We start from the raw sequence: 16440 nt of genomic DNA, 5'->3' as shown, positions 1-16440 counted from the left end.
TACAATAATAATATAAGGTAATAATTATACAAACAATTAATCCAATAATTCAACATGTTTGCATCCATAATTCCATACAAACATAATCAATTCACCAAAACATGTCTCATAAACATAAGCACATGAATTAATTAAATGTATAACCAAACAATTTTCATCCAAGTGTTCTCTAATCATGAAACTAAGTTCTTTTCTTTGGTACCTAAACATGATACTACTTACAACGAAGTAGACATGTACGTACCTCATACAAACAATCCTTTTGAGCCACTTTTAATCACTTAAAATTCTCCTAGGGAATAATCACTTCCTAGAAAACAACCAACAATTAATATTACTATCCCAAGTAATTTCCAACAATATAATATGATGAAAAACTTATTAAAATAAATAAAACATATTTATATGCTTAATTAACTTTAAACATAATTAATTTTATTAATCAAACTCAAGGATAAAATTTTAAAAATAAAAAACTTCGTTAAAAATGAAAAACTGCCCGAAAATCATATTTAGAGGCAGAATTTGGCCACGAGAGGGTGGTGCTTACTACCAAAGGTAGTAAGTCTTTCTTAAAACATCGTTTCCACATGGAAAACACTACTTTTTTGTCAAAATCGGATGAGTTCAGAACCTGATCGGGATTAAAACGGGATTAATATTAACGAACCGAAATCTAAACATTAAAACACGAATTTACGTGTTCAAAATAATCTGGAAACTAATTAGTAATATAATCACCAAAATTTCAAAACATCATTACTATAAAAGCCCTAAATCAATTGTTCATAAAAACCCTAAAATCATGATTTTCAATAAATTGAAACCCTAGGTTTATAATTCATAAAATATGAAATTTATAACATAAATATAATCTGAAATTTATAATCTTTATACCATTAAAATATAATTTAATACTAAAAATATAATCTTTATACTAAAATCAAAACCCAAAACAATTAAAATAACATTAAGCAAAATAATGAAACAAAGGAGGATGAAAATAAGACTAACCTTTTTGTGTGGGAAATTTTGGGGATGTATGGGGTATTTATAGGAGAGAGAGTGGTGTAGGGTTAGTTTTAAGATTGGGCCTCATAAAATTAATGGGCCAATTAAGAAAAGAAAGTGGGTTTGGTTTGTTTGCTGGATATAAATTAGTGAAGAAAGGTTCATAAAAAGTTCTTTGTAATAAAATCGTTCATCAAACCCAAAAATAATTTGAAACTTTTGAAATTAAATCCGAAAAAAATACAAATAAATATTATGAATAAAATATAATTTCATTACTAATATATTTAAAAATACGGGGGATTACAATAGGAAACTACATTTGGTAAACACATATTGTTTCCGAATTACATAATTCCTTAAAAGCGCATAATTTTTCCCTTTGGGATTTTTTTTTTATTGTTACCTTTATAGCGATATTGTGTAATTATTTGTTTTTTTGGTAATTATAACTTCCAAAGGTTACAAAAAAGGAATTTATAATATTAGAGTGGCGTCGACCTTATATAATTGTATTTGCTTAAAATAATTCATGTTTTGAGGAAAAAGGTCCACCTATCAAGTCTCTTGAGAATTAGATAATGTGACACCATCAATGAAAAGTAATAAGAAACCATGGTGAAAAAGTAAAGGTAATCAAGTAAATATTATTTTTCTTAATTTGTTCAATAGATTAGTACATTAATTAGTAACCGTATATATGTTAGAGGAAAAATGTAATGTATATAACTTGTTTTTCTAGTAATAGGGGATGCTAATTCATGAAATTAGTTGTAAACAATATGGATTATTTAGCAATGATAAGTTTTTGTCAATTGAAATAATTATTTAATGTAAGATGTCATACATGATCAAAATAATGAAATTAAATAAACACTATAAATTTTGTTAGACGATCACCTTAAACACTTAAAAACTGTTTACTTGTCAAAGGACCTTTCTATATTACAGAGTATAAAAATGTAATAAATGTAATATTTCTTTTCAAATCCTTACTAGCATCACAATATGATAAGTTCATTTAAAAAGATAATCCGTGGCTTCTATTTCATTCTATATAAAAGATTTAACTGAAAAGTCTTCATTTGTATATAGTCCTTATTGATATATGACATATTTTATACTTCCTATGTTACTATTTACTTGACTAACATTTCTAAAATGAAAATGTCACATTACTTGGCCCATACTATATTTGGTATGCTTTTGGTAGATAAATTATCTAAATTATCCTTATAAAGTGCAATTAATGGTAAATACGTAAATAAACATATTAGAGGATATACTCTCATCTATTAATAAGAGTTTAATCATTAAATTACACAAGGGAAAAGTTAACATCATATCAAGAGGAGCTTAATTATAGGTAAACTAACATTATTAGAATATAAATGTCCTCACACTATTCATAAGTGTTTTATCATACTTAAAAGGTAGGGACATATATTCCCACATTATTAAATAGATTTTTCCCTTTTATTTAGTATCTTAATTTGTAGTCGTGTATGTGTTATAGGTTTTAAAAAAGATATAAACCATTTTTTTTTAGTAACAACACTATGAAAAATCAAATAATTTTAAACAGTACATAAAATAATCCTTAAATGTCGTTTAATTATATACTATAATTTGTACAATGTGATATGTTTGTATGTTTTTAATAAATTTAATAAATAGCATGAATAATGGGTTCTTCGCTTCTTCCTTTATTGATTATACTAACCAATAGGTATTAAAACATGTGGTTTGTTACTAAAAAAATGTTGTTGTTACTAAAATAATAGTACTATAAAACTTTGCAAATAAAAAAGATAAGTTATAAACGCACGAGAGTGTTTAGCAATAAGCGATAAAAATTTGTGTGTAACCTTAACTTTTGTAATTTCATGTTAACTTTCAATTATTTGATTAAAAACCTTCAAGAAATGAATAAAACCCTCCAATATAATATATTAATTAATCCGTACAACACGTACTTGATCATTGTATAATTGTAGCTAACATCTATTTAATTTTATATAGTTCCTTATACGTAATAAATATATGATATGTACTTTTTTTGGTATGTTTGAAATTTTTGTAGTAACAATAATGACAAATTACTAACCCTTCTTTAAAAAAGTTAACAAACATAGTAAGGTTAAAATTGTTCAACTTCATAAATTTTTTGAAAATATATCGATATGGATGTCTATAAAAAGATCTTTAAAAAATAATTCCATTGGTTTTTTTATAATAATTTTTTGATTTGTAGTTTGTAAAATATCGTTAAATGAAGTATTATTCGATTCTTATAATAAACATCTCTCTTCATTAATGACGTTGACTAGGATGCTATTTTCTCAGTAACAAAATTGTATATTTTAGTAACCTAAAATATTTATTTAGTAACAAGAAAGATTTTTTGGCGCCAATGAAATTTGTCCCGCCTTGTTATGGTAAATGGCGCCAAAAACAAAAAACTTTTCCCTCTCATTTTTTAGCTAATGATGAGTTGTCAATTTTTAATTGGTAATGTATGTTGGGACCACATACATTCAATGTATGTGTATCATTTCCCGTTAAGGTTAGTATTAATAAATGGAATAGGATTTAGCAAAAAGGAGATATCCCAATACGTGCGCAGCCAGTCCATATTTATGACGTGTGCAATGTGGCTTGCCTATCTTTTTGGGCCAATTTGTGATTGAAAAGTCTAATTTTAAAAAGATTTTAATTATGATTCTTATAAGTTACGTCCACTTCTACCACAAGGTTTTTAAAGGTTTTTTAACACTTGTAATTGCAACTGTATTTGATTCCCGCCCCATTGTGATTGTCCCTTAATCTTATATGTTTGTTACAATTTATGCTATCTTTAAAATTGGCTTTGTGAGTGTGATTTTACACACAAAACCATCGGCATAGTGTAATATTTTTGGGGCCTACAACAACTCCAATCGCACCAAGTTCAATATTTATAACACGTCTAAACTTTACATACATCAAAATTCGACTAACATTTTAAACTTTGTTTATTTTATTTTAAAAATTTTCAGTTTTGACTATGATACCTTTCATAACCCAATGTTAAATTTTGTAAAAAAGTCAAGATCTGTTCAAATTGATTTTTTTTTTTAAAATTACTAATTTAATTTACAATAGACAAAATTAAGGACCAAGTTCAAGTTACTTATTTAAAGTAAATATTATTAAAAAAATTTAATACTTATTTTTCATAAATAACTAAAACAAAATTAATCGATGACAAAGTTCAACAAATTCATATTTGTCACCCCAGGTTCACATGAGCCCACTAAATCATGAGCTCTAATAAGGATCTCTCTGTCCCTATTTTTTTTTTCTTTCCCTTTTACCGTTTCCAAGACATTAAAATATATGGAGTACTTCTTTCGTTTCTATTTAGTTGACACGGGTTGTTTTAAGCACACATATAAGGAGAGGAGAAAGAATAAAAGAGAATGATAAAACAAGTGTTACTCTAAAAAGTAAGGTATAAAACCAACTAAAAATAAATTTAATAAAAAGAAATACGTGTCAACAAAATCTTATATATATATATATATATATATATATATATATATATATTTCTTTTTTGATTCAAATGAGGATACATAGCTCCAAGGCAAAAGAGAAAGACAAGAAATAAAAAACACAAGCACACCAAACTAACAAACTATCTACGAAGGGATAAAACGACGCATAACAACACCCCTAATATCCTCCTCTAAAATACGACTAAGTTCTACCGGCACATCATTATTATAGCTTTCCAATTGAGAGTCGTGAATGACTTCGCGGTTGGCCAACCAATCCGCCGCTCTATTCCCTTATCTGAAAACATGAGCTACTATCACTTGCCATCGATCGTCACACATGAGCTTCAAACATTGCCTTGTATCGTGAATGCACTCTCCTCTTCCTTGCTTCTTTGTTTTGCATTTATTGTACCACTACTAGATTATCAAGTTGAATCTACAGCTTCTCAATTTGAAGGTACCGAGCTAACAAAATCTTATATAATTATATAATCTTTCATTAATTAATGATAATTTATGATCAAAGTTTGACCCAAAAAATAGTCACGAGGCAAAAATAAAGCACCGAAGGTGTAAAACCAAAAAAAAAAAAAAGGTCAGGGCTCTCATATATAGCCGCAAGGCGCAACAGGTGGTGAATGAAAACCTATATATCCCCTCTTTAGTCTTTACTCAGCGACACTCCTTCGATAATTATTATTTGCCGCCTTTCTCTGTTTTCTCCACATTTTTTTCACCACCATTTTTACAACTTCATCTTCTTCTTCAATCTTCTCCTCTGTTCTCTTTTCCATCAATGGCGTCGGCCAATGAAGCTCAGGCCGTCAAATCTCTCAATACTACTCCCGGCCTCCGCAACCGCCGCTTTGTTGTACTGTTCTCACACTTCTACCATAAACCCTACTTCTTTTTTTTTTTGAATTTTTTTTGATGTTTGAATTTGTTTGTTTGGAGGTGAGTTAATTCAATTGTTTGAAATTTGGTTGTGCAGTACAAATCTCCTGCTCAGCAAATCGAGGAGCTGGAAATCAATGTTTATCGAAATCTCGAAACCGTCAAGGCCAAGCCCTCTTCTGGCTCTTATTTCTTCTTGGATTGTCTAATACATTGGAGGGTATGCTAATTATTTTACTGTAATCAGTTATCATTGTTGTTTAGTTTCATTTTGATTTTATTTCCATATGCCTAATTTTGATGAAAACAATAGTATCATGTAATCATAATTGAGGCAATTTGCATTCGAATGTTATTAGCTTTAATGTTGTCAATGGGAAGGTATCACATTTCGCGGTCACTTATTTATAATTTTGTCGTCGGGGTTTTGGTTCAGGAGTTAAATACAGCTGAGGATTTCATTTCGTTGTATGAAGAATTGATGCCCCTTGTACAAACCTTGTCGTTGGCTCTATTACACAAGGATATGATAATGGAGAGACTCTTGTCTAGGTTGCAAATGAAAGCGCGGCTTTCACTAGAGGCTATTTTCAGGTTCGCCTTTTTTTAATCCGGATTTTCACTTGCTAATTATCCCTATGAAACTCTAGTGGAACATAATATTGTGTAGAGTGCTGGTTCTGTTTATTCGTATTTACAATTTTGATTCTTTTAGTTTATACAGAATAATTACTTTTGGTTCATGTAGCCAACCCCACTTATGGGATTAAGGCTTTGATTGATTGATTGATATATATTAAGTTTTTGTTTCCATATAGGTGGTTCTATTATGTTACATGAAGTGCAATAATATTAAGTTATTATTTTGGCATTGAGGATGAACTCTTCATTTTCTCTACAGGTTGATTGCGGAGTTATCAAGAGATCTAGGTGAAGAGTTTATACCGTAAGTTTGTGATTGTCAGTTGTTATAATTTATCTATCAATATTGTGATCTAACTCTCTGGTATAGCTTCTCTGTTACTTTGTGTCAGACAAAATGGCACTGGTATAAAGTAGCTTCAATTCTGTGCTGATGCTTTTTTTTTTTTTTTTTTTTTGTTTTTTTTTTTAATTTTTTTTTTTTTAAAAAAATTTATAATCCTGTAATCTTGCACTTGGTGATGTTGGTACTTGGTATGCAATCTGACATCTTTAACACCCACCCAGGAGGCCAGGACAATCTTTTGGCTGGGTTATTTTCTGGGGAATGAAAATGAAAGTATATGGACCTGATCAGTTAAAAAAATTGATATTATGCATAGATATTCTGAGTTCAAAGTCAATTATTCACTTGGATAGAGTACCACCAACAACTGCTCAATCTAGTTTAATTTTGATTTTTTCTCTTGACTGCAAGAAGTCAAGAACACTTCATAAGGTTGCTTTCTAATCTTGATTGCAAGGAGTCAGGAACACCTCAAAAGGCACGCAAATCAGTCTTAATCCACCACTACAAGCGCCTTACTCATTTGACAGACAGCTAGGGATTTTTGTGTTGCATTTCGCCATTTCCCTTGAGTCTCCACTTCATGAACCAAGAGAAAGTATATGGGATTTAAGTATGATTTGAAATTGTTCGTCTAATAAAGATGGCTGCATAAGTGACTTAAAAACCACTCTTCCTATGCTGATAGGATGTCTATAGCTTCACCAAAATGTCTAGTGATGATTTAATTCTAGGAATTACTAACACTGCCTTTTAAACGTGCAAATCTAATTTGTTCCTTAATTATTTATTTTAGATGGCATTTTGGGTTTTGAGCAGATCTTTGGAATGACTAATTATCATTAGTTACTATTAATTAAATAATGTTAGTTGGGTTTATTTCCTCCCCCCCCCCCCCCCCCCAAAAAAAAAAAGCTGGGTTTATACCCGTGCCCCCAGACAAAACTTAATCCTTCTATTTATATAGAAGCATGCATGATGTTATAGATAGTGATACTGATGCAGTACTCTAATTACTATTCAAGATCTTGTGAAAACAGATCTTAATGTTGTCCTTGTCAATCTAGGTGCTTCCAGATTATGTAATTTTTTCTACTACCTCTGTTTCACATTTTTTGCAATTTTAGAGTTGACACGGACTCCTAGTGAGAAGTGGAGATTAAGAAAATGGAGGGACATGTGATTGAGGAAGAGGAGAGAAATTGGGGACAAATTAATAATTAATTTACCACCTTCCATAACACCAGCCACACACATCACCACCTCTACGCACCACCAGTCCACCATCTTGACGCATCGCCTAGTACCAGTCACCAACACTAGCCTCATGGATACCGCCGAACCACCACACATCCATTAGCCACCACACCCAAAACCTAAACCCATCCCGTAGCTACCACACATACAAACCCGAAACCAACCCCGCTGCAAGCCTGCAACCATACTACCCAAAACCTAAAACCAAACCCTGAACCACCACACAACCACCACCATAACCGCAAACTTTCCGTCATCATTGTCCATGGGTAGATCTTCGTGGGAGAGAGAGATAGGGGGGTTAGATTAAAAGGTAGAAAAAGAAAATGAGGAATTGAAGAAGAAGAAGTTCAAGAATCGGGTTTGATTTTTCTGGAGAGATTCGATGATAGATCAATATTGTTCAATGAATTGAAATGGTTGGTTGGGGGAATTATTTAGATTAATTAAGTGGGATTATTGTCTTGATAAAGTTTTGTTTTAAGTAACTAATTGATTTTTAAAAAATTTTAGTAAGGGTGTTTTAGTAAATTAATTTAAAAAACTTTTGGAAAGTTGCAAAAAAAGTGCAGCGGACATTTTTCGCTAAAGTTGCAAAAAATGTTAAACGGAGGTAGTAGAATTTATTTTTTATATGTGAGTCTATTTCTTCCATGTGCTTTAAATTGTTGTAGTTGTTTTTTTTTGTTAAATTTCTTGATTCTTGAAAGGTTTTTTTTTTTCCCATTCAGAAGAATTGTCAATATCATTTAACATGCTTCCTTCATGTACTTTTTGACAGCTTTCTTCCGAGGATTATTGAGTCTTACTTGGGTCTTCTCAAAGATAAAGCTGACCGAGAACCAGAGATTATTGAGCAGGTCTACCTATGTCTCTTAGGAATATCCTTCTCTGTCAGCCTTTTGTACTTCTTAGGATTACAAATACTTATGAAAGAGCTGATTTACTTGTTTGCAGATGTTTACCTCGTTGTCATATATAATGATGTACTTGCAGAGGTATCTCACCCAAAAAGTTGTTCAAGTTCTCGAGTAAGTGCAAGTTTATATTTTAAATGTTTAGCAAGTTATCTAATTTGTTATTATTTTTTTTCTATCATATTGCCGATGTTCTCCTAACTTGGGTTATACATGCGTTCTTCAGTTGGATTGAAGAAAAAAAATCTAAATATATTATATTGATCTCTTTTGGCTTTATGTTCATGTGTTTATAGGACGTGATTTGAAGTTAAAACGTTTTACTGTGGGAAATTTCATCATAAGTAGTTTAGTGGTATTTTAAGTGCTTCAACATATTTTTGTGATACGAGCTGTTTGGGAAAATATAAAATTTTCCCTTTCCATATAAACAAATGTTAGTAGGATTGTATTTCTTTTTGCATCAAGCAGTTGTTACAATTCCTTTTCTTGCTGGAAAGGCACCTTGTGCCCCTTATTTGATTCTCCTTCCATAATGTTCAAAACTGTTCATGAAAGTGTTTTTCAAATTAATAATTACCCTATGCGTTATTCCATATTAAGGTCGATGACTCACCTTATTATTTGATGCATTAACACGATCCATTTACACTACTTTTTTCCAATTTATTTTCAAGTTTTAATATCTTCTCAATCTATTATTTGCTCTTATTTTTCTCACATCATTCCAACCAACCAATTTTTTTATTCGTCTTTTTTATTCTTAAAGATTCCACTTAACATATATATTTATTATTCTTGTCTTTCAACATTCCATTTTAAACTTCTAAGAAATTGTTGATTTTAAAATTATAGTCCTTACACTTGTATTTTGTAAGTTCCAAAGTGGGACTTTTGACTCTTAACTTAAAAATGTCATGAGGCGCATTGAAGTGCAAAGGGTCCTTGAAACCTAGATGGAAGAAACTTCTCATTTAACCCAATTAATAATATAAATAAATATACGATAAAAATTAATAATATACACTTCTTATTATACACTAAATATTTTTAAATCTCCTTTCGTTGTTTTTTGTTCTATTTTTTTGGCCGTTCTTTTATGTTCCATTCACTTTGATTTATTCTCTTTATGACATATCCATTTTACCATCTTATCTCTTCAATCCCACCATAATTACACCTTTCCATACTCTCTCTCTTGCTTTATTCAACTTATTTTTACACAAACCCACTTTTTTACATTCTTTCTCGCACTTATCTTACACTTAATTCTTCAACAATTTTTTAAATTGCGTATGTTTTGCGAGTAGAACATGAAAGAATAGAGGTAGTATACACTATGTATTACAATAAATATATATTTATTAACATTCACGTCGTGTCGTTTTACCCTTATCCAAATCTTGTACCAACTTATCATGCCCCAAACCTTTTGAATTGTTTTTATCGAGAACTTAGCTTTGCACCCATATTAGATATTCGTTGATGACCTTGTCTTGGTTGTAAAATGTGTTAATTGATAGTCTAATTGAATTTGATCTAAGATTAATTTTTCTTCTTGCTATTTGCTTAGTTTATTGTTCTTGAATTAGGTTTTCCGATACCAACCATCCGTGTGTGTGTGTGTGTGTGTGTGTGTGTGCTATGTCTCCTTTTTTTGTGTGGTGTGTAGAGTAGTATATGATAGTATGTTTTGGCTCTATTATAGTATTAATGTATTGTTTGTCAATTGACTACCTTGCCATGCTCTTTTTCCTTCATGGATAGCCGACCCCAAATCATTTTGGTTGTAAGGCTTTGTTGTTGTTGTTGGTGGTATAGATTCACTAGGCATTGACAATTACTTACTGTTGACTGAAAATTCGTTGACAATGTTGTAAATTTGCTTCTGTAGGGTTACAGTCAAACTAAGATATTATCCCAAAGATTTTGTCCAGGAGTTTATGGCTAAAGCGCTGTCATTTTTGCTGAGAAATGCACCTACTCCACAACTTAAAGAAGGTGATGTTAGTAAAGTTTTTTATGGGCTGCGATCTCTGTAAACTTACAAAGTGATTAGCCTTCAGATATTCTAGATCATTGATCTTCAGATTTGAGCTGCTTGATTGGCTAGTTAAAATGTGTTAAGTGTCAGTTTAATTGCATTCAGTTGAATCAGTAATAACTCATAATAAATCCTTTTTTTTGGTCATTATCTTCTATGATTCACCATGAGTCATCTACCTCTTGAATGTTATCCACCTAGTGCTTTAAAATGCTTGATGTGCTGCTTTTGTGGGGTGTTGTGTTCTATGCTTTGTAATTATTACTCACTGTAGGCAATTAGAGAAGAATATTGAAAGTTTCTTGGGCAGGGGAATGTTGAATTAATTATAAGATTAAATGTTATCCTAAGCTTTCTTCTTGACCTTGTCAGCTGGAGATTTTTAAAAGATGTACACTATCAGACATTTAGACTCATGGCTCCATATGTGTTGTTTTGTGGTAAATTTTTGTGCTCTTATATGCACATAGTTTGGTTTATCTACTTCTGGTCCTCTGTATATTTATGTAGTTCAATAATTCGGTCTCCCACTGTATGATGAAACTGAAGTTAATTCAATGGAGATCAATTGATCTTGATCGACTGATTGACCTCCACAGTGCATTTTTTCATACTGCACTCTTCTGCTTGCCTTCCTTCTTTTATTTCTGCACTCGTAATTTGAGTAGTAATACATAAGTACTAAAATGAAGGCTGATTTCCTTCTGAACCTTATAATGTTTTAGGTTCTGTCATGTGTTTTGCCCCTTTGAACTTTTGTCCACACAGTTCTTAAGTAAAGTTGATCCTTGAATGATTGACATTATTATGCATTGAGTGATACCTGTTTTGGCTTGGTTCATATGTGCAATTATAAGCTGGGTAATTATAGCTGTATATAAGAGACCCTTATATTTTCCTGTCAGTCTTTGGTTATTGATTATTAATATTGTATGCAGGTGTTAGTAAAATTCTGCATGAAGCTGCAAGAAAACCATCTGAGGCCAAAAAATTTGGAGCTAGTGCGTTGCTGTGGCATATTATGAGAGGAACATCATCTAACTTTCATTCACGCGCATCTCGAGTGCTGGACTTATTAACAGATAGTGGCTTCTTAAGTATAGGTGACAAGTTTAACCAAGGTAGGTTGTGAATTTTTGATTTGCCTTTGGTTTATTTTTTTCTATCGTTTTAATCTTTTGCTGTCTTTCTGTATCTTATTAGGCATCAACCTCTTTAGTGAAAGTTCAAAGGTTTTCACCCTATATACTTTTCACCATTTCATTTCACTGCAGGTTCTGACACTGTTACTGAAATTGTGATTGCGTCTCTTGAAAGATGTATGGAGCTGGATGTCAGTGAGCTGAAGCTGATATGGAATAGCTTGTATGAAGCTGTTGCTAATTCTCTATCTGGCGGATATTCTCAACATTTATCTCGCCTGTTAATAGTGCTTATATCAATAATTTCTGTTGATCATGGCCGAAAAGTTGGTGGTAGGTTGTGAGTGAGCTTATGAATTTTTGTGTGTAAACTGTAATGTTCTTGTAGGCTGTGAAGCTGTATAACTGTTTCTTAATGTGACTGCTCAATATATATGTGCAGACTACAAGCAAATGCAGAAGCTAGTAGATTTGCTCATGTGGAAATTTATTATTCCATTTAGCAGTGGTGAAACAAAGGGACTGGTATCTGAGGCTGCTGATAAGACTTTTCAGCTCCTGTTGTGCGTTCTTGATGGTATTTGCAATAACAACAATTCGACTGGTATTCCTGAACTTGCCTTGCAGTGGGCTCCTGTCTTTCAATTAAAGAGCTCAAGGTATCCTACCTTAGATACTTGGTAATAGTGGTTGGTTATTAGGCTATCTGTAAAAGCAGGTCTATTGAGCTGACATTTTAATTCTTTGTTTCAGTTTGCTTACGCTCTTGAAAGATTTGGTCATGAAGGACTATGCTATAATTGCATTCCAAAGCAATATTTTAAGGTAGCTTTGCCATATGGATATGTTGCAGATACTTAACAATACTTTACAGCATTACTTACTGAGCTTTTTTGTCATTTTGACAGTGGTTGTTTGAATGTACTGGAAATAGCTAAGGGAGAAGCTCTACATTTGATGCTGGCTTATTGTGAAAGATTTCAAGCTAAAACAGGATGTTTTAATGTTCTAGAAGGAATGCCAAAGGAATTGGTTGTAAAGTCCAGATGTTTTTTTCAAGAGACAATCTGCTACTGGATAGGAGTGATAAAAAATATGACGCACAAGGATACAATAATTGATGAAGTAGTAGATGAGGACGCTTTGGCTTTACTTTGGGGAACCATTTGTTGCATCCCTTATTTCTTATCTGTCGAGGGGAATGAGTATCTGATGAATTTGGTTGATGAGGTTGATCGGCTATTAATAACTGAAACAGGTACAACTTTTAACTCTGTAGTTTCACACGAGCTAGAAATGTCTTGTTGAAGGATTCTCTTTGGAATTTTTTTTAACCTAACAGTCTCAATCAGTAGTGGCAATGATGCAACAATTTGTTCTTAAAATATTGCAGAAGAGAGAATGGGACCACCTTCACTTTGAATTTGCTCCTTAGGATGCTCTATGAATATCTTACTCTATGTCTACTTGTCTAGTAAAGGTCAGTTAGGGATAACAATGGTCAGATGTGGTTACACCTTATCCTATACCCATATCTACCACTTACTCATATACCCACCACCCATGTCAACACCAACATCCATGCACACCAAGGTAGGCACAGCTTTAAAATCATACCTACTTCATCAATTAAGAGGTTTTCCACTATCCATTTATACCTGCCCTGCTGCCCATTCTGACTATCTAAGTGTGATTCAATTCCTGCCTACCTTGTATACATGTAATATTGACCTAAGTGTGATATTCAATTCCTGCCTACCTGGTGTACATGTAATGTCATCTTTAATTTTACCATTTGATGATACTATTATATTGTATAATATTTGGGTAGGGTTGGTGTTTTGTAATTGGATTTAGGGTGGTGCAGGAAAGTTCTGATACTCACCACCTATCAACTACCCATGGCGGGCATGTTTGATATCCCCAGTTTCTCCACTTCACCAAAGAAATACCTTCCTGCTCCAACCAGGAGAGATTTGGTGCAGAATCCACCAAATTTTACCCACCTTTCATCCAATTGACCACTTAATTTGATTGTGGAGCATGAGAATAACTATGCAAAATTATAAGCAGAAATGTAGAGTTCACCCTGGTAGTAATATTTAACCACCTTAATTTGGTAACAGTTTGTATTGTTTTCTTCTTGGAGGTAGATTTTTGTTTTCAAACTTTAAAATTGAGCTTTCTCGTCTCTCTTCTGGCTAACTTAAAGATACTAAATGTTGCATTTTTCATTAGTGTCAGAGTGTTTCACTTTTCCACAGTTAAATAACTGAGTTCATTTCTTATTTTCTAAAATAGAAACAGGTTTCTAAAATGGGGTTGTGGTCTCAATTGTGGTTAGGCTTATGCATCGCAGAAGTATTGTTTATGCGGCATCACGTAAAAAGTGAGGGTTGACTGGGCAGGATTTATATGTTAGTTTCTGTCGTATTATTTTTTTTTTTTTTTTATTGTCTTTAGCAGTCTCTAAAATTTCGTTTTTATACTTGTAGCTGATGTTTAATAGTCATTGTTGTATTATTATTGAAATATAGTCTTTGTAAGCTAAAGAAACCTTTTTTTGATTACCGATTGAGGAAAGGGGAACATTTAAGCTATTCATAAATTCGTATGCTTATTGTGGGTTCACATAAATGGTCATGGTTGATATGCCGTGATTTAATGTTATTTCTAGCTGCCATACTGTAACACCCTTGGGGGTGTTACACATACTGTCCTTGTTTCTGTTTTTGGCTGTATTGGCCGAAACAATGGCCTGTTTAGGTTTGGGAAATCTGAGTATAGTAAGCTGATATTTTTACACTTATGGGATGGTAGGTTGTGTTACTTGCCTATTGGCTACATAGCTGTCATTAAACCCTTGATGGGAAACCTTAGTATTGGTAACTCCAAAGACTGTCAAATTGGTTTTAGAAGCACTCCTGTTGTCTCATTTTGTTCGATGAAATTATTATTATTTTTGCTATCTCTAAGGACTGTCAAAGTGGTTTTATCAAATGGAATGCAATAATCACTATGAGATTTGCAGTTTGGCGAAGCGTGGATAGAATTTTTGTGGATCTTTTGTAAAAAGTATAAAATTTTACCAACGGAATGGCATTTCGGCTACGGATATCGTTTTCAGCATGTCTTTTATAATGAATTGCTTCATGTTCTAAGCTCTATTTTGAACCCTGATCGCTGGGTAACTATTAGGAATGTCGTTTTGTTGTATTGCATTCCATACATGCATGCATTCCCTTGAATGTTGAAAAAAAGTGCTACATAACTTTCTGGATACTGTTGTATTTAACATTTGGTCTTAATTCTTTTCCTACTGTAACAGAGTCTCAAGGTTCAAACTTGAATGATTTTTTAACCTCATTTGGTTCATCAATAATTTGTTGATCCATTTGTATATTTTTCCAGATTTTGTGGCTGGAGTTCCCAAATGTATATGGCAGGGCCTAATTGGTGCTGCTTTACAAAGTTATCATGGTGCAGGAAGACCTGAAAGATTTGAACATGAACATACCTGCAAGATTTTGCATCTTGGAAAAAGTTATAAATCATCACAGCAAATACTGTCTGCTGTAGCAGAGTATTTGGATTCAAAATATGGGTAAGTAGTCTGGTTAAGTTGCTCTTACAAGCAACTATTTGATAATTTTCTACCCTTTATGCTTTTCTGCAATAATCAGTCAGAATTGTTTGTCTTATAAAACCTGCACAAATGTCAGGGAGAGTCTCCAAAAAAACAAAGGTGTCTCGATAAGACATCTAAAGCTTGAAGCAGCAGATGGGATGGATGCTTTGAATGTATTTTCAGAGAACCTATTTCATCCCAACAAGGAACTTCGTGTTTCGACACTTAAAATATTGTGTCATTATGAGCTTTTGAATTATGAATCACAACAGATGGATGCAGAAGATTCTGAAGAAGATCACGTTGGCACCCAAAGCTACAATGTACATTCTATTCAGTAATTTTATTTTTCCCCTCATCATGGATCATAAATTTATGTGTTGATTTGGCCATTAAACAGCTATTTTTTTTTTTTTATTATTTTGTGCGACATGCAGGTATTTAACCTGCTTCTTACTATTGAGCAAACACCCATCTCAGTTGCCACTGGTAGAAAGGTCACTTTGCTAGTTTCTAGAATACGGACTTCTCTATCTGCCCCTGGGGTAACTGAAGCCCATGTACTGCCGGCTTTTTATGGCACTATCGGGCTTCTGTATAACCAATACATGGATTTATCAAATGCAGCTTTAGAGTGCCTTTCTGCTATGATCAGCACATATCCTGGGCTCTTGTGGAATAAGTTTATCTGCTTTTTTGAGCAATGCCAGACCAGTTGTATAAAGGCTCATGGGTTAGACAACTCCAACATGATAGCATGTAGCGATAAAACTGGTTTGTACTAGCTCTTCAAAATTCTTATGTCATTCAAGAACCTGAAGTCCATAACTATTTATTATATAATCTGAGATATTGGGTGGAAAATTGTGTTTGCTATTTGCCTCTAATTAGACCTGTAAAAAATCGACCTAATGCAAAAAAGTGGGTCATGAACAAGATTTAATGATCTGAAACCCCCTTTTTTTTTTTTTTTTTTTTTTTTTTTTTTTACCTAAGCTTGACTAATTCAAAAAATAGTGT

At 32.5% G+C, this 16440-nt stretch overlaps 1 protein-coding gene across 1 annotated transcript in view; it reads left to right on the top strand.

Moving 5' to 3' along the window:
- The first annotated feature begins 5195 nt into the window (after positions 1–5195).
- LOC145607692 (uncharacterized) overlaps positions 5196–16440 on the top strand; it is a 29408-nt gene continuing 18163 nt past the window's right edge. The window contains exons 1-15 of the mRNA XM_081663283.1: positions 5196–5421; positions 5542–5664; positions 5881–6038; positions 6346–6390; positions 8471–8549; positions 8647–8720; positions 10501–10607; positions 11589–11771; positions 11925–12125; positions 12235–12451; positions 12546–12617; positions 12701–13050; positions 15204–15396; positions 15515–15743; positions 15858–16194. Coding sequence (XP_081519409.1) covers positions 5347–5421; positions 5542–5664; positions 5881–6038; positions 6346–6390; positions 8471–8549; positions 8647–8720; positions 10501–10607; positions 11589–11771; positions 11925–12125; positions 12235–12451; positions 12546–12617; positions 12701–13050; positions 15204–15396; positions 15515–15743; positions 15858–16194 — 2443 coding nt within the window. The 5' untranslated portion in view covers positions 5196–5346. The remainder of the gene's footprint in view (positions 5422–5541; positions 5665–5880; positions 6039–6345; positions 6391–8470; positions 8550–8646; positions 8721–10500; positions 10608–11588; positions 11772–11924; positions 12126–12234; positions 12452–12545; positions 12618–12700; positions 13051–15203; positions 15397–15514; positions 15744–15857; positions 16195–16440) is intronic.

The sequence above is a fragment of the Chenopodium album genome, chromosome 23, assembly GCF_948465745.1.
Source record: "Chenopodium album chromosome 23, dcCheAlbu1.1, whole genome shotgun sequence".
In the NCBI taxonomy this organism is placed as follows: Eukaryota; Viridiplantae; Streptophyta; class Magnoliopsida; order Caryophyllales; family Amaranthaceae; genus Chenopodium; species Chenopodium album.
This window is presented reverse-complemented; position numbering and strand designations above follow the sequence as displayed.